Source organism: Argopecten irradians, chromosome 2 (genome assembly GCF_041381155.1).
Source record: "Argopecten irradians isolate NY chromosome 2, Ai_NY, whole genome shotgun sequence".
NCBI classification, from domain to species: domain Eukaryota; kingdom Metazoa; phylum Mollusca; class Bivalvia; order Pectinida; family Pectinidae; genus Argopecten; species Argopecten irradians.
Genome location: NC_091135.1, coordinates 26,811,652 through 26,831,311, shown reverse-complemented (window position 1 = coordinate 26,831,311; position 19,660 = coordinate 26,811,652). Strand labels below are relative to the sequence as shown.

Here is a 19,660-nt window from a genome sequence, read left to right as displayed (position 1 = left end):
CTTTTCCTGGCTTGTAATAGACTCGGAATTTGAAATCCGCTAATTCCCCTACCCAACGTAGGCGTGTTGCATCTAATTTTGCTGAGGACATCACATATTGCAAAGGGTTGTTATCACTGTAAACTTCACAAAACGGAGCGTAGAATAAATAGTCACGGAACCGTTCGGTCATTGCCCACTTTAGGGCAAGAAATTCTAGTTTTCCTGAATGATAATTGCGTTCAGCTGGTGATAATGTCCGAGAGGCATACGCGATGACGTTCAGGTGTCCCTTGTCCCCTCGCTGATACAAAATTGCACCGAGACCCTCACCTGAAGCATCAGTGTGTAACAGAAATGGTTTTTGGAAATCTGGGAATGCCATTACTGGTGGTGATACTAAAAGGTCTATAAGTTCAACAAGAGTATCCTGATGTTTTGGTGACCATGTTATCTTTTGATCAGGGGGCACTACACTTTGTTTCTTTCCAACCGCTTTCTTTGATTTGGATTTCTGTGGTTTTCCGCTGGTCCCCTGAAGAAGATCATATAAAACTTTTGCGCGTCGCGAGAAGTCAGGTATATATTTTCGATAATAACCCAGAAAGCCAACTAGCTTACGAATATCACCAACCGACTTGGGTACTTGATCTTTCAATTTGAGTACAGCAGCTTTGTCCGCGGGGTCCATCGTATATCCCTCAGCAGACACAAGGCACCCTAGATAACGTACTTGTCTCCGAAAGATTTCGCATTTTCTGGGTTTTAACTTGATTCCCTTTGCCTGTAGTCTTTTCAATATTGACCGAACATGGGTAAGATGATCTTCGAAATTCTGACTATAAACCAAGATGTCATCTAAATAGGGAATACAAAACTTGTCCCTAAAATCCTCCAGTATTTCGTTCATATACCGCTGGAAGGTGCCTGGTGCTCCGGTTAGACCGAAAGGAATTCTGTTCCATTCAAACAAGCCCCAAGGTGTTGTGAATGCAGAGATCGGTTTACTTTTCTCAGACATGAATCCCTGGTGGTAAGCTTTTCCCTGATCAAGGACGGTGAACCATTTACTACCAGTCAGACCATCAAGAGTGTCCTGAATACGTGGTATAGGCTCAGGACTTTTGATTGTCTTCTGGTTGACTTTTCTATAATCAACACATAGCCTCAGCGAACCATCTTTCTTCCTGACGCATACAACGGGACTGGAGTATGGTGACCGTGATTTGCGGATGAATCCCTTTCCCATGAGGTCAGTTAGATGATCCTTAACCTCCTGGTATAACGGTTTAGGTATAGACATATAAGCAGCTTGTACCGGATTGTGATCCTCTAAATCAATGTCCATTTCTAAATCCCTTGCCTCGCCGATATCATCATCATTCTGTGCAAATGCTCCACACTCTTCTCTGAGCATATCTCTAATTTGAGACTTCTGACTATCACTGAAACTATCAGGGATCTCCACTGGGGGTTCCCACATTTCTGACGCGGTTGTCTGCTCTTGTGAAATCGCTATGTTATTCACTTCTGGTTTTCTGTTGCTGACCTCTTCTTGATCTGGCATACATGGTAGAGTAACAAGTGATGATATAGTGTTCAAGCTACCAAGTACAGCCCTTTTGGGTATGACAATGTCTCTCGTCGTAGGGTTGTAAATCTTTATATTCAGTACCTGAGAATGTCCTTTTCTGACTAAAATCACTGTTTCAGGAATCGCCAACCCTTCAGGAAGTAACTCTATCTCTGGTCGAAATAAAGCGCGCATGTTAGAGTCTGATTTCACCAAAGCCCTCAACCGAACAGTCTTGTTACTGCCTTTAGGGATAACAACAAGTTTCCTAAGATTTCTAACACTACAAATAGTGCTGTCACTAGTCTGGTTGCCCTTGAGAGCTTCAATCAGGTTAACACAGGTTTTAGGGTTAAGCCCTGGAATAGCCTCTTGTAATTCTTCTCCTAGCTGTGTTGTGCTCATATCTCGACTGTAATGTTCTATCACATTGTATCCAATGATAGGATTTTCCCTTGCAGCATGACTTGTAACCAGTAGAGGTACTTCAATTTCCTTAGAATCATTCCTTATACTAATTACACCTCGGACCCATCCATCAAAAGGGATCTGGCTCCCATTTGCTGCCTGTATGGATAGATTAGATGCGTCCAAAAGTTCTGCTACTGGTCTAATGGGGTTCAAGGGAAAATGTTCCTGCCACCAACTTTTGTTCACCAGCGATACCTGTGCTCCGGTATCCCCAAAGGACATCAACCTTTTTTCCCTCAATATTGCAGGTAACCAGACATGTTTTCCCAACAGCTTGGATGATGTTATTACGATATACCGGCTTCAGACCAAGTACTACTCCCTTAAGCTCCTCACTTCTAGCTATAGGGGGTCCTTGCAGAGTCTGTATAGTATTACACACCAGCTTGTGTTCTGGCCAATGTCTCTTCTGACATTGTTTTGAGCAATAGCTAACGCAGCTACATCCAGTACAAGTCGAAATGCTCAACGCCCCTTGACATCTAAACACACACGCTGAATGGGACTTCTCGGAAGCTTGGGCCAAGTACTCTAGTCCCTCGGTCTTGACCCTTTGGCTTTTCCCGCTTCGCTGCCAGATGTATCCTTTCTTGTACTTCGTGATTTCTTACAACCAGCTTTGAAGTGTTCCTCACTCCCACAGACCAGCAGTGAGTGCAGGTTCGATCTGTATTTTTGCAAGCCTTACATTGGCCACCAGTATTATGTTGTCTAGGGTGTGACATGTGTGTAGTATTACTGGAGGAGGGAGTTCTCTCAACCGTCTCCTTTAGTGAAGCAATCTCTGCACGCAGCTGTTTGATCTCGGCCATGAAAAGTCCCTCTTTTGCCTCTTTTTTTCCTTTGGACTCAGTACTGGTAGTTTCAATCACCTTTACATCGACGCTCTTGTTTTTCTTATGCATTTCCTCCTCGCGCATAGCCAGGGTACTCATTTCTTGAATAAGTTCTTCATCGTTGACTGAGTTTTTATCCAACAAGGGTTTCATTTCTGTTCTGATGATATCACTCCTCAAACCAGTATAGACAGTGCGGCAAAATAACCTGTCAACTATATGTTGATCATTCATAGCAGTACTGCACTCTTCCTGGGATGTAAATAATACTTTCTGTCTTAATTCTAATGCTCTGAGCAGGAAATCAGGAGCATCTTCTTTTCCTTGTTGTACCAGTTGACTTAGTTGGTTAAACAATTCAGTAGGGGTTTTCTCCTTGTAATGGGCCCTGAGAATCTTTCTCATGCTGGGGAGGTCCAGACAGGCTCGACCCTCCAAATAGTTCCGAAGACCAGAACCAACTGGAACAGCCTTAATAACCGCATCCGTTATTTCCATATCGGTAAAACCCTTCTTCTTCCCTCTTTCTATTTGTCTAACCACGCTCAGGAAACTTATTCCCTTATTATGTTCCACAGTTCCATTAATTTTGAATTCTTTTTGATAGACTGTCCTCTGGGGTGGCCCTTCCTCTGCTCTTGTACTGGTAGTACTAGAATGTTTAATAACTTTGGGTTTAGTCTCCTCCTGTTCTGTCAAGCCCTGTATTATAACAAGCATGCTCGTGACTCCAGCATCCTGGCCTTTCTTCTCGGTCTCTATCCACTTACTGATCAAATTGATTAACTCAAGTTTCGACATAGCCTCCAAAGATTTGTCGCCTGTGGTTGTGATTGATACTTCCTCTATGACTTGGCGTAGATGATCCGGTGTTGCCTGGAACAACCGCTGCCAAAAAGCGACTTCTAGGTCTTCGCCACGTAGGTCCTTTGAGTCGGCCATTTCCCTTTTGTTAAATTGTTAGGGTACTTCAGTGTGTCAGTGTGTCCTCATCATCATCATCATCATCATCATCATCCCGGACGAAGCCCCCAAATGTTACTCTCTCATAAACTGGGTGGGTTGATGATCTGACAAGCCATACCTGGAGAAGGAAAACAGACACATCATCAATGGCGGTTCAAACGTATCAATCGTTTATTCACAAACCAAAGCATCAATATTACAGACACAAAGCCTGAGTTCTCAGGAAACAATCCTGACTTGGGCCATTACCACAGATAATTAACTATATATCAGAGCTAACCCTTGAATACTTATAACTGGATTTGTGTAATTAGAACCATATTATATAGTTAATGAAACAATGACAACAAAAATAAAAATATTCTACAATTTGGTTTGTATCAGTTATTTGTTCACATTATCCCTGAAATAATTCATATTTACTAAAAAAAACAGTACAATTATTAGTTAACAACTGGACTAGACCTGTTTACTTATGACTAGTATTAAAATAATACCCAATTTAGTACTTTATTATAAATGAAAACAGAACCGGAACTAGCTTTCATGGGCGCAGCCATGTTTCCGGTGCATCATGGGAAAAACCATGTGCTATCAATCTGGCGCGTATTTCGAAAAGCATTATGGGTAATCTTAGAATAAAACGAATGAGAGGATTTCCTAATTTGACATAATTTCCGGTATTATTATTCTATCGAAGTTATAAACAATTAAGAAATACTTCAGAAACACTTAATATCAAGAAAGATTAATGCGATGGTGCCAAAAACCCTCTTTAGACAATACAGTTATCCATGGCATCACATGGATGAACGCTGTGCAAAACCGGCACGCTTCAAATCACTCATAACAATATTTACAGGGTCTATCATGCTTAATCATACATTCAACTTAATGTATAAACACCTTATGCACATGTGTATAATACTTGGACAAGCTGATCAATGAATAAATTCACAGAAATCATGAAAACATACCTGGAGAAGGAAAACAGACACATCATCAATGGCGGTTCAAACGTATCAATAGTTGGGATGCGTTCGATTACGTCATCAACAGTGAGAAGTTCTAGGGCGCCCTCGATTACGTATTTATACCAAAAAATTTTATAGCCCACTATTAAACAGTCGAGATCGGCAGCCATTACATATTTTTTAAACATGTACGTGTACGTGTAACACACAGTAGTTGATTTACAAGGGCATTCCATTTAAAACTTAACACATGTACAAAATAAATATTAAAAATAACGGAATATTTCATATCTTAAACAAGTACTTTTTTGAGATAAAAGTGTTGGTAATATATCATTCATATGATTTATTTCCCCAACAATGCTTTGGCCTGCGGTGATCTACCAGCGATGAAGCCATACACGAGCGGCCGTGGTCTGGTCAGGTGGTTCACGTTTTGTTTATTCATGTTTAACAGAAACATGATACATTAAAATAAATCATTTATTCATAAACACCTTTTTCACAACCTCAATTTATACGTATGAACAAAATCGGGAACGTGTGATGGCCCGGCAGCGCTTCGATAGGTGGCTTCGACACTAAATCTACACTTGTTATATTTAGCAATAAACAAATGAAAATATAAAAATGTTAACATCCGTAACATGTGAAACAATAAGAAACCATTTCAAAATCAGAATTTGCAAGTATGAAAGTATAAACTTTTGTCGAAGTATCGATTATGAAGCAGGGATGTACGTATCTGTTATTGTTTTTATCAGTCGCCATACTGTGTTTGTACCTTTGAGGACCCGGATGTAAACTTTCTGTGACGTCACGCCATCTTTTCTGAAATCTCCTATTATGAAGTTCCTTACCGTCAATCGATTGATTTGTAACACAGCGAGAAATTCTGTACCGTGTAGCGATAAACGCTAACACTCTACCGACACAACGTGGCTATTTTTAGACTCGAGTACTGTCGCCAAATCCACAGGTAAATCGCGGGGCGCTCTGGCTACATCAGCTATACCAAACACAATCGTAAATGTTACAAATACCGTAAAATCTTGTGTTACTTACACACCAGTGTACTTTGCAGATGTATTTTTTCTTATGGCTTTAAATACTGAAAAAAATCTACTATCGGTATATTTTGCGCATTCAAATTTTGGGGAAAACGATGTCCGGGGAACCACAAATTCAGTGTTATAAAGGTGGTAATTTCATTGCAAAACATTCACAATAAATGCTTGACAACTTGCACAAAAAGTGTTGTATTTAGAAGAAATAACATAATATAATTGCACTGTGCTTGTTTTCTTTTATTGGCCACCGTAACTGAAACAGTGAAATATATCTTGCAGAACATGTCAAAAACATTAGCAGTCCGCCGTATTCGATCCGTACACATGTCAATGTCTGGAGATATTACACATGAATAGTTATCAGAACTATTTGAAAATATTATAATTTAGTTACTTTAATATTGCCACAATAAGTTTTAAGTGTGTTTGAGATCATTAACAAACTTTAAAGAGCATTCCGATAGCATTTACGTTGGCTTGCAATAATCACATCGTGAGTGTGAACTCACTATCTGTACGGCACCAGATCCAAGCTGATGGCTAATTATATATAACAGTACGGTTAAAATGCCACTAACCTTCTAGCTTGTCAGTTTTGCTGTAATAATATTACAAACCACTTATTGAAAATCCTAAATATAGGACAGTTTAGGACTCGTCTTATAAATCCCACGTGTGTTTTGACTTTTTGCACACGGCCTGCAGCCGGGACATGTTATGGCGGTTCCCTACGTAATGAGCATAGCTAGATCTATAAGGAGTTTCATATGCAGTTTTACTAGAAATATGAAGATTTGTTAAAATATCTAAAATAAAGAAATACTAGTCAAGTGAATTTTTACGCAATTTGAAGAATATTTGTTTTGTTTTTAAGTAGATACAGACGCATTGTTGATGATATATAGATCGGTTAAGCTAACTAGCCATTCAGTTTCGTTAAGCTGGATGAGAGGCCCGAGCGTAGCATCCAGTACCAGTTTACCTGTGGATTTGGCGACAGTACTGGAGTCTATAAATAACTACACTCATTCAATACATCGATACAATATACACGCATCGTTCGCAGTTGGGGTGGACCGGGTGTAAAAGGACCTCCTGGGGTTGGGATAAGGTACTACATGTATACAGGTGTTGTATAGTCTGTGATACACTTGACTGAACATATAGAAGGGTGCCCAAAGAAGGCCCCAGGCCCCTGGCCCCACTCTGACCAATGTTAGGTAATTTAGATTAGTATGAAGTCCAAGTGACCATGGCAACTGCAGTCCTAGCCTAGGGGTCTACCTTTCGAGCAGGCAAATTTAAGTGAACAATATATACTACATGTGTGGATCATACATTAATATATATTGTTATCATATAACTCACGCGGTTTGTAAAAGAAGGTCAGAATAGGATATTGTCAAATTATCAAGGTTTCTAGAATTAAAATAATTATGACAAATTCAGAATCGAATCAACAACTATGAATCTACAGTTTAAATGGGTAGAAGTTGGATTTATTTTGATTCTGTCTGTTTGATTTGTTATCAGACATGTGACCTACATTTTAGCGATCATTCCTTTGAACAGTGTTGATGCTCACGAGCAGCCACATGCCCGATAATAAATTTTTGCTTTCTTAAGCTAGTGCTTACAGGTTCCTCAATCGGTTGAGTGTAATAAAGTGTAATTTCTAATGCCGATTTTTAACGTCTATGGACGATTTCTCATTTTTCCAATGCTTTGCAACGCGCCAGGTTCCATGTAGCAAATGTATACGTATTATACACAAACTATTTGGCGCACCTTGCCGTTTAGAAAATTATATTCCATACATACATAGTTAAACATTTTATGAAGAATTTAATTTGTTTATGTTTATATGTCCTTGCTTTTATTATGTCCATCAATATATTCTTTTTAATCAAAATAATTTGCCGATCAAAATATCTCTTTGGCGACGATTTGCTTACACTGAAAATCACGGTCAGTGCACAAACACAAAAGCGCCTGCCTTGGACTTCCCCAAAACCAGTGTGACTTATCCTTCTCATATACGTCCTTGTGTACGGTAAATGATAATTTAAATCATAAATAAAGGATGATTATTTTAGCATTAGCGTATGAACCTTGAGAAGGAATGTGAAGTTTTACACTGTACAAATGGGATAGGCCTACTTCGATGAACCACTTTAAATAACGTGTGACTAAAGCAAAATTAAGTTAGATCTAATATGAATTTAAGGCAAAGCCTCAGAAGAGCGCAGCTACATGTAAAAGATTATAACATCATAACTCTATATTGTCTATATTTTTCTAAGAGATTAACAATAAAATATTTCACTGACATGCAAATACTATTGATAGTCTAGTTAGAAAGAATTCTGACCCTGTGACCTTTGAATGAAGATCAAGGTCATTCATTTGAACATACATGTACTTGGTAGTTCTTTATCCAATCATGCTACGTACATGCCCATTAGCATGTCTCTAGGGCTCTTATTTATTTACAAGACGTTGATTAAAGGTTTTAGCCTTTTTGACCCCTTTGACATTGAATGAAGGCCATCACAGGTCATTCATTTGAACAAATTTGGTAGCACTTTATTCCAGCATGCTACAGGCACAATATCAGATCTCTAGGACTGTTACAAGATGTCAGTTAGAGAGTTTAGCCTTATTTGACCCCTTTGACCTTGAATGAAGGACAAGGTCATGGCAATTTATTGAGGTATAAAAGTATAAAGTACATGTACCAATCTTCACACCAGTCTAAGCACCAGCCGTATTGACCGATCGCCAGGTATAATATAGCCACACCTCGTGCTCACAAACGCACATGTTTCTATTCAATGTCGGAGCAAACATCGTAGCACACACAATTCAAAATACAAAGTCACGTGCGGTTTGATTGACAGCTGGCGATCTGTCAATTGCTCTTGCGCAAGAATCTGATGCAATAAGAGTTCTGTAAGTGTGTGTGTGTGTGTGTGTGTAATCATTTTGGATACGTTCAATTGTGTATAAATTAGTGTAAGTTGAATATTTTCTAGGGACAGTTTAGATCCCTTTCCGAGATCCGGAAATCCGGAAATAATAGATGTACAGGTCAACTATTTGCTCATTGTATGTTGGCATCGGTTCACTAAAAGAAACCCACTAAACCCTCATCTTTACAATGTCATTCAATGCATCTGATTCAAGTGCAATAGCACTGGTGCTTAGACTGGTCCGAAGATCGGTACATGTACTACTATTACATGGATCCAATATGGGTGAAACTGTGTTAAAGGTATAGGCATAAAGATACAACGTAAATTATAAAGATTATGCGTACAAATAATCAAGAGAACTACATTGAAGATATAAAGTAGGCAAAATATATATTCAGTATTATTCACTTCCATAAAATAACATCTTCAACTACGTGAAGCGGTCATTATAGTATTCTAGATCACAGAAGGCTCGTAGCTAGATGTAAGCTTACACTGCACTATTGTAAGCTTATACACTACCCGAAGGGTGATTCGGCACTAAATCGCGCCGCGAGCTTTATGAGAATGGGGGCAGTATCTTGATATAAGATGTGATTTTAGAATTGTTTCTATGGAAGTTTGTTAAGACAAACAAATATACTTTACCGTTTAAAAATCATATAGGTTCATGAGTTTGAAACACATAAGTACCATTCTTATTAGATACATGCTTGTTGTAGAGCCTGGGTAAACATGTACACCGGTTCCCGGGGGGGGGGGGGGGGTGTAGATTGGGATGAGGGATGAGGTAAAAACTAGCTGGCAAAACATATAGTAAGTGATGCTGAATACACCTCAATTATTGTCATGACAGGCAGCCGTGAAGTGGAGCTGACGGTAGCTGTACAATGCGTAAATCATACATGTCTGTCACAACCTTGAATTTACCAATAATACATGTATATATTATAATCAAAATTAATGTAGATTAGGTACTTATTCAACATTGTAATATGGTATTTTATATACATAGTCATGATATTCAGGTTTCTGATATATGTAAAAAGCCAGTGTAAAAAAATTAAATTAATGAAAAGATATTGGATGAAATATGATATTCCAATAATCTTGAAATAAATGTTTTAGTTAGCTATACACTTGGTATTTAGATTATTTTTAATTTTAATATATAAAGCTTCATTAACAAATAAATTAAAATGTACTACCAGTTAAAACACATATCCCTATTGACTAGCATTGTTGTATAACTGTACGTATTTGTGTGATGAGTACAATGTATGTATATAGAGAGGCTGCCACCTAAGTACAGCACTTACACCCGGTCCACCCCAACTGCGAATGATAAATAAGGAGATTTCAGAAAAGATGGCGATGACGTCACACAAAGGTACATCCGGGCGCTCAAAGGTACAACTCCTATATCTGTACACATAAACATTGAGGGAACACAGCCGCTTGCGATGTTTGTTTACATTTTATTGTAATAAATAGTACGACAATCCGAGAACTATTGCGTTATTTACATTTCGAAAAGTGTAAATAAAAATATTTTACAATAATTTACAATTTTAAACATATGGTATTCATATATTTTACTCTGTTTATACTCCATTTTCGACCGCCACGAGAAAACACGGTCGCCATTACGTATAAACATTGACAGATATATTGCAAATATCAATTTGAAATTACAAATTCAATTCAAAGTCACCCAAAATATAATTATAAGCAATTACTGTTTTCGAAGGTTTTCTTGATAAAACACCTTACGATGTGTGTGATTAGTACAAAATTAAACATTTGCTTTCGTAGATTACCCCAAGCCCACGGCAGCCATTACAGTACAACCGAGAACCCGAATTTCGTCCGTTTTCAGTGTCATAAAATTAGGTATTCTGGTTAATATTTTTGTCATCAATTTTGGGATTTAGTTTATAACATACAAATGAGTCAGTTTGTAGTATTATGACTATAATTGATTCACAAGAAAGATCTAAATTTCATTTATATTAATTAAAAGAATGGGAAAAATGCAAAATGTATTCCTTTATTTCAATCCAATTACCTTTATTTTAATATATATCTTTGTTGAAATATTAAAAATACTGTATTGAATTGAATAAGATAACATGTTTCATTATAATGAATAATTAATTAAAAAAAATGTTCTAAATTTACAAGCATTAAATTAAGAAAATACAGATAATTAGATTAGTATTCCAAATATTTGAATTTAATCTGATAGAGAAAAAAAAAAAAAAATCTTTTTAATTTGATTTATTTTAATTACTTTGCTATTAATAATTTTATTAATATTAATATATCTTTTCTAAAAATAAATTCACATCGAGAAATTCTAAAATTTTTTATACCGTTTTCATTTTTAAAAACGTGTACATATTAGTAAAAATCCTGAAATTCAATACCTCCGGATCTACTTTTACAATACACCCAAAATGGCGGCCATTACGATTGCAAATTTTGTGACATCCATCAGATATAGATAGGCCTATTTAACATTAAAAACGTGAGTAAATAATTTACAGTTGTAAGCAGTATTTGTTTTTGAAGTAATGCTCACTATCTGTGGTAGTCATAAAACTTATTGAAAGGCCAGCTGATTGTTTTCTAGGCTGCCGATCGGCTGCTCAGACTTCAGCTTACGTAATACACAGACCTGAAAGTGACACCACAAGCCAAGGTGGAAATAGCCCAAGGCTGCTAATTAGGGCCACTGGGGTATTGGTCAGGGGGTCAGGGAGTGGTCACACCTCTTTTGTTTACTTAATTATCAAGCCACTGCCTGGTATTTTGGTAGTTTAGTAAAAGTGTACTGGGGACAAACGGGCAGGGCGTTAGGTTATAGGGGCATGGCGTCAGGTAAAAAGGGCATGGCGCGGCGCCATGCTAATCGGGGCTGTGGGAAACACTATAAATCGCACCGGTAGAACTTGAGAAGAAGTTCAAAATGTGTTTTCAAGATGGCGGCTGTGGTGGCCATCTTGGATTTCAGATCGACCCGAAAAATAACAACACTTTGTCGGGACCATGTTAGGATCATTTCATGCAAGTTTCAGCTAAATCGCACAGGTAGAACTTGAGAAGAAGTTCAAAATGTGTTTTCAAGATGACGGCTGTGGCGGCCATCTTGGATTTCGGATCAACCCGAAAAAATAACAACACTTGGTCGGGACCATGTCAGGATCATTTCATGTAAGTTTCAGCTGAATCGCACTGGTAGAACTTGAGAAGAAGTTCAAAATGTGAAAAGTTAACGCACGTCGCACAGCGGATCAGACGACGGATGAAACATGACGACAATAGGTCATCCTGACCCTTTGGGTCAGATGACCTAAATATTAACCAGAAAATACACCAAAAGACTTCTGGACACTGTAAGGACATTGAAATGACAGGCGGTGCTAAACTCTGCCCTATGTAGGTCAAAGGTCAAGGTCAAATTGAACAAAAAGTGAAACATTGAGTAAATAAATATCTACAACAAGACTACCTAAATTCGATTTAATTACATAAACTAGTTAGTTTCGATAAGATGGTGAAACAAACTTACTGTTAAAGTAAACACAAAAGGAACGAAACATTTATAGGTTCTAAGATGGTCTCCCTTGGCAAAATTTCTGAATAAATGCCAACCCACAAAACCAATATGTCATGTGACAGGTTGTAAGTAACATTACAAACGATATTTGAAATATGTTGATAATTAATGAATGAGTTTTCACGAATTCTGTCTCAGAAATGGCAAAACTTACCGGTACTAGATTGTAAACAAGTAAACACAACCATGATGACCATGCGTTACCGACCAATCGTCCTAATCAAATGCACCTCATGACGTAAATAATCTCTAAACCGAAGTACTTCCGCTTGTAATACACGTGTGAAGCGTGATATGGAAGATTGGATGGCGCGATCCCTTGCAGTATCTACATGTAACGCCAAATCGTACGGTTTAAATTATGTAACCTAATGAATGGCACTCTTAAAGCTTACCCTAACATTTTTGACTAAAATGCAATACACTGAGTAATGACTCGGTGACATATTAAAACATTGACAGCTAGCTAGCACAACTACCATCCTCATTCCTGTCAGTGTCATCCTCGATGGTGACTTGGGCCGTTTTCGATTATGCGGTTTGACTGGTTGGACCTAGTTGTTCGTTTATTAATTAAAGACGGACCTGGGGATTTTATATTGTTTTCAGACGAGCTTTGACAAAGCCCTCACAGGCCTGTATAAAAAAAATGCAGGTCCGTCAGGATTTATACTTGAAATAATGACTTTAACCAAAGGTCGAACCGGTTGTTCCGAATAAACGAAAACGGCCTGGATCACCGACGTTTAGCGACAGGGATAGTAACCCTTGGAGTATCAAGGATGACATAACGTGACGCTACCCAAATTGGTACGCTACCCAAATTGGTCGATTTTAATATATTTGAAGCAGAATTTTCAGTTTACACTCTAAACTGACAATAACTGTCCTGAAGAAAAATTAAGATGATTAACAGTAACTGTGACAATTTTTATATGTCATATTCTTTCCTGTTGCTTATTATCTCTGAAAATAATGAAATTGTGAAAAAAATCTGGTAAACGACGTGCGACAACCCTAAAAACACCATATATTTTAAAACACAGAAAACAATTGCTGAATTGGATATTTTTGACAGATATATATGTGGCTTTAATCAACTAAAAGATGTTTGAACTTTTATCATGTCTAGACATTAATTAATAAAATCAAATTTACGAAGTACGTGTACCATTTCAGGGCAAGAAATATCCCAGGTCCGATGGCCCGAGACCAGTAAAATATGCTACAGGGCAAGTGAAAATTGGTGTAAACTTGCCCGATTTTAATGTAAATTACCCTGTTTTGGGTAAAGTTAGACTGAAATCTTAAATTCGGGCAAGTGGTTTTCAAAACTAATTTCTTGCCCTGCATTTTGAGTACTCAAACCTGCTGAAACACAGGGCTGGACTGGACAGGCTTCAAAGATCTCTATTTAAATATATATCACTGGAGTTTGACGTTCTGTCAATAATATATAGTAAAGATATATATAAAAATACCCCTATATACTATGTTAAAACATATAGTATAGAGGGGTATTTTTTATATATTTATACTATATATTATTGACAGAACGTCAAACTCCTGTGGATATATGCACTGCTGACAAGTAAACAAATCATGAAATTAAAGCTGAAGGCATTATTTGTGGAATGTTAAATGAAAAATCTGAATTCAAGCATGCATAAGAAAATTGTAAAGATTTTCTTCAAAAGGTACCAATTTGGGTAGCGTCACGTTATGGGTAACAGTTACTCATTTGAGTACTCAGAAAGCTACCCAGATGCAGGATTCTGTTAAAGCAAAATGCATGAAGTTGTTTTAAATTGGCCTATATTTTTAGGTCACCTGAGACGAAGTCTCAAGTGACCTATTCTAATCGCCTTTTGTCCGTCGTTGTGCGTCGTCCGTCGTGCGTCGTCCGTCGTATGTCCGTAAACAATTTACATTTTCGACTTCTTCTCCAAAACTGCTGAAGCAATTTCAATGAAATTTTGCACAAACTTTCTAAGGCATAAGGCCAATCAAAATTGTGAATTATATGGTCCCCACACCCCAGGGAGCTATGGGAGGGGCCAAAAGGGGTAAAATTGACTAAAATTTCAAAGATCTTCTTCTCCACTCACAGATGTGTGATGGAATTAAATACTCTTCATAGATAGAAAGGTCCTAAGGTCCTTTACAAAAATTGTGAATTATATGACCCTGGGGTCTCGGGTTTCCCCCTGGGGAGGGGGTTAAGTTTACTATAGTTTATATAGGGAAAACACATTTTTTGAGTATTATTTGATCATTTATAATAGGAAAAGAGTCAAATATTGTCAGAATTATCAGTATGAGATGGCCATTGAATCCTATTAACCAATTTTCCATGACTGACCCCCAGGGGCCTTAGGGGCGGGGTCAAAAGGGGTCAAATAGGCTACAACTTCAAAAATCTTCTTCTGAAATTCTGGAAATGGTAGAATCACATACTCTTCATAGATGGAAAGGTCTTGAGGTCCTCTACAAAAATTGTGAATTATATGACCCTGGGGTCTCACGTTTCCCCCTGGGGAGGGGGTCAAGTTTACTATAGTTTATATAGGGAAAACACATTTATGAGCTTTTTTGCTCAATTTTCATAGGAAATGAGTCAAACTTGTTTAGAATTATTAGCCTTTGAGATAACATTTTAATATCATATCTATATTGGTCCTGGTCAACCCCCTCGGGGCAGAGGGGCGGGGCCAAAAGGGGCAAATAGGCTAAAACTTTAAAAATCTTCTTCTTAAATACTGGAAATGGTAGAATCAAATACTCTTCATAGATAGACAGGTCTTAAGGTGTTTTATGAAAATTGTGAATTATATGACCCTGGGGTCTCAGGTTTCCCCCTGGGGAGGGGGCCAAGTTTACTATACTTTATATAGGGAAAACACATTTATGAGCATTTTTTGCTCAATTTTCATAGGAAAGGAGTCAAACTTGTTTAGAATTATTAGCCTGAGATAACATTTTAATATTATATCTATATTGGTCCTGGTCAACCCCCTCGGGGCAGGGGGCGGGGCCAAAAGGGGCAAGTAGGCTAAAACTTTAAAAATCTTCTTCTTAAATACTGGAAATGGTAGAATCAAATACTCGTCATAGATGGACAGGTCTTAAGGTGTTTTATGAAAATTGTGAATTATATGACCCTTGGGTCTCAGGTTTCCCCATGGGGATGGGGTCAAGTTTACTTTAGTTTATATAGGAAAAACACATTTATGAACATTATTTGCCTAGTTTTCATAGGAAATTAGTCAAACTGGGTTAGAATTATTAATCTGAAATAGCATTTTAACATCATATCCATATTTGGTCATGGCCGACCCCAAGGGGCCAGAGGGGCGGAGCCAAAAGGGGTCAAAATGGTAATTTCAAAAATCTTCTTTTTGAATTCACAGATTTGATGGAACCAGATACTCTTCATAGATTAAAAAGTCTAATTTATAAAATCACTGACTGACTTCAAGGGCCTGATGGGAAAATATACAGGTTTTATATGCATGTCTTTGTTTCATTCTGTATCTGAACTCAGGTGACCGCTAAGGCCCATGGGCCTCTTGTTATAAATAACTAAAAAAGAGAGACAACAGAATTTATTAGTTCATGTGCATAAATTTTGAGGCTTGGATAAGTTGTAAGACATTTTAAAAATATATTAAATATTTAATAATATTTAAAATAACATTATGTATTTTTATTTCACAGAATCTGCATTTTCTTTTTTTATTACTCAAATGAGTATCTGTTACTCGAGTGCCCAACCTGATAAACTACCAGTCATTTAATTTACCATTTAAAGATTGAAAAATTTGTGAAAAGATATTTCTGACAATTAGAATTAAAAACTACATGTACGTTCATCAGATTTATTACAAGAATGTTTGAACTCTTTGGTAATAATATAAGCTTTTTAATCGACTGCAAAGCATCATATCATGATGATTTTTACCCACAATTTCCATATGAATCCAATATGGTTCCTGAAAACTTTTCAGTATGTAGGCCTGAATTCATTTATAGAATCAGTACGATTTTGGATCTTATACTTATTCTGTAATAAGTACTTGGGTTCATTTATTTCAGTAGCAAGCTTAAGTGAAGATGAGTTCAGGTCCACGGAAGCATCCTCTTCTAGACAACGTTAAGGCCAGATTTCAACAACAGCATGAGGAGCAACAAGAAAGGGTAAGCATTTTACAAAGGTGTTTCATTTTCTGTTAAGATAGCATTAAAAAATAAATTTCAATGAATGTTCTTGTTTCTGGTAATGAAATGATACAAATATAAAGACCACTTCAAATTGAAATTAACTTAATAAAGACATTTGCTATCCTTGAATTATTATTTGTAAAATTTCTTTTCCAGAGATTAGATATTATAATTAATATGAAGTTACGGTATATTTAAGTTGAAATAGAAGAAACTAGTTTGGCTTAAGTTAAGATGACTACAGACTGATAAAGCAGCTGTATAAATATGAATTTATTATAATTAAGCAATCTGGAATTTACCCATATTCAAACCAATAGGCACCAAGGGCACTTATACAATTGAAAGAAATTAATGAGGTGGTGCTTAATAGGACCTAATTTGGACTACCTTTATACTTAATAATTGCACAAATGTAGCCATAAATTAATTTGCAAAAGACTTATAATCAAATAAAGAAATCATTGGTTTTCATATCATGCATTTAATTTGAGGTATAGTGAAGTTGAGGCTGCAAAGGGGAAAGGGCACTTATTGCATGGATGGAATAATGGAATAAGGTATAAAATATGTAAAAATGATGCTGAAGTTGTTTTGTTTTTTAAATATCAGGTTGAGAGGCTGCAAGCAAAACGAGAGGCAGAGATATTTCATAACCGTTATCTGAAACAATATGTGGTTGATCCCACAAAAATGGCAGAAGCTAAGTTTGCTGCGGAGCAGTGGGCAAAGAAGCATAGCAGTAAGTTAGAATGTCTGATGTATTTTTGTATGGATTTTGTCCACTAAGCATGCAGTAAAAATCTTTATGTTGTATTAAGTTATAAACTTATTAATAAGACATCTTCAAAAAGCTTCATTTCTTGTGTAAAAAGAAAAATGTCGCCCATGGTTACAAGTGCCTCAAAATAAGTGTTTCTCAAGTTGTCAATATCGGCAGACAATCATTACAAATAGAGATGACTTTCATGTCACACTAGTTAACGTAATTACACTACAGTAAAACACAGAGGACCAATTAAATTAATTTGTTATGAGATATTTTGTTATACACATTTTACAGACATATTATAGAAACATTGACGAGGAATGCAAATTACTACACTTAACATTATAACCATGAATATGTAAGAAACATATTTTATACTACATGTACTTGTTTGGAAATAAAACCTTGATAGACACCACTTTTGAATTTCGTATAGCTGCAGTGGAAAAACAAATTAAAAAAGCCATCAGAGAAAATAGAGACACACCAGTTCAGAGGCGAAGGAAAATGTTACTAGACAGAGCAAGGAATGATGGTTTCACTCAACAGCAAAGCCCTGTCCAGCGGGACAGACTTGTTAGAGGCAGTGCTTCAACTAGCACTGGGACAGGTTCTACAAGACTCCTTGGTACACAATCTGAAAGACCCAGTAGTACACAAACAAGGAGACCTGGTACCAGGGTTATTACAGAATCTGAGTGTATTGATGTGGATTCTTTTGATGAGACTATATCACTTGGGAATTGTATCCGGGAATACAATAAGCAAAGTAGAGACAATGAAGGTGAATTAAAAGTCATGGGGAACCATAATACAGATGGAAAGCTGACTCACCAGAACAATGAAATCAAAAAACAAAACAGAACAAAACAGGACAGTATTTCTTTTCAGGAAAAAGAAGAGATATTGATTGAAGATGATGACCTTTCAGTGATATTGTTAGACAATTCTGATGTAGCTGCGACCCCTGACTGTACAACCTCTGACCATTTGACCCCTGACCCTGTGACCTCTGTAACAGATAACCTGTCTGGAACAAGGTGCTGTGTTGTGAACTGTGGTGCAGACTTCTCTACCAAAAGAGGAATACTTGACCACGAGTCAGAGTTTGACCACTCTCCCTGTAATCCTCTCCTCCAGTGTACAGATTGTCGTCTGCCACCTTCACCACTAGGCTATGCTTGTCCAAAGTGTATGCAGGTGTTCCAGGTAAGTATTTTGTCGAAAAAAACAAAAACCAACAATTATTCATTGAACATCTTTTATAAATTGGTGGAGAATATTAAAGATTAGTTCCAAAAAATAAATTGTGGTTATTTTATGTTATTCAGAAGGAAAAAAGAAAATAAGGAGAGAAAAAAAGAAATGCAAGCTATCCATAGAAAGAACAAATATTTTGCAGTACATTTGTGTTTACTCATCATAACATGAGAGAGTGTATAAAGACTTAGTCTGCAGTCTAATTAAATCAATGTAATAAATATTTCAGCAGTGATCTTATCATGACACAAATACTGTTCTAAAATATAATTGCGTTAATTTGCTTTTTGTATCTTGTAAATATAGCCAGGCTTGTGACTGTTTGAATTCATCATTGCGATAACTGTTTAAGATTGGTTTTGCACTAAAATATTTTGTTTCAAAATAAGTATGTTTACAGTACTTTCGTGGAATCAGTTCATCTGAAATGTTTTACAGACAGAAGAAGATTGCATAATACACCAGAAGTCGGACCATCTGCCATTCCTACCACCACTGGAGATTGCCTGTTATCTTTGTCCACAGTGTCTTTCTTTGTTCCCCTCCCGTCATGATTGTAAACACCATATCAGCCAGCTCAACCATTATGGTATCGCCTATCCGTTTAACGGTAATAAACAACAAACCAGGGCATTAGGTAACTGACTAGATGTAGTAGCTCAAAAGTATGTTCCTGTTAGATAACACTTTAAAGGTCAGTGTAATATATTTAGGTCATCTGACCCAAAGGGTCAGGATGACCTATAGTCGTCATGTTCGTCCGTCGTCGTCCGCCGTGCGCCGTCTGCCGTCCGCCGTGCGTTAACTTTTCACATTTTGAACTTTTTCTCAAGTTCTGCCAGTGCGATTTAGTTGAAACTTACTTGAAATGATCCTGAGATGGTCCCGACCAAGTGTTGTTATTTTTCAGGTCGATCCGAAATCCAAGATGGCCGCCACAGCCG

General features: G+C 37.1%; 1 protein-coding gene across 9 annotated transcripts in view; it reads left to right on the top strand.

The window, feature by feature from the left end:
* The window catches only part of LOC138314980 (E3 SUMO-protein ligase ZNF451-like), a 48,906-nt gene that overhangs the window by 19,269 nt on the left and 9,977 nt on the right, over nt 1-19,660 (top strand). For 2 of the 9 annotated variants that reach the window (XM_069255664.1, XM_069255660.1), the window contains exons 2-5: nt 16,562-16,663; nt 17,300-17,429; nt 17,893-18,665; nt 19,155-19,353. In XM_069255664.1, coding sequence (XP_069111765.1) covers nt 16,580-16,663; nt 17,300-17,429; nt 17,893-18,665; nt 19,155-19,353 — 1,186 coding nt within the window. In that variant the 5' untranslated portion in view covers nt 16,562-16,579. Of the gene's footprint in view, nt 1-12,653; nt 12,814-12,933; nt 13,277-16,561; nt 16,664-17,181; nt 17,248-17,299; nt 17,430-17,892; nt 18,666-19,154; nt 19,354-19,660 lie in introns of those variants that run through there. The other 7 variants (XM_069255663.1, XM_069255659.1, XM_069255666.1 and 4 more) reach the window with 7 other exon arrangements.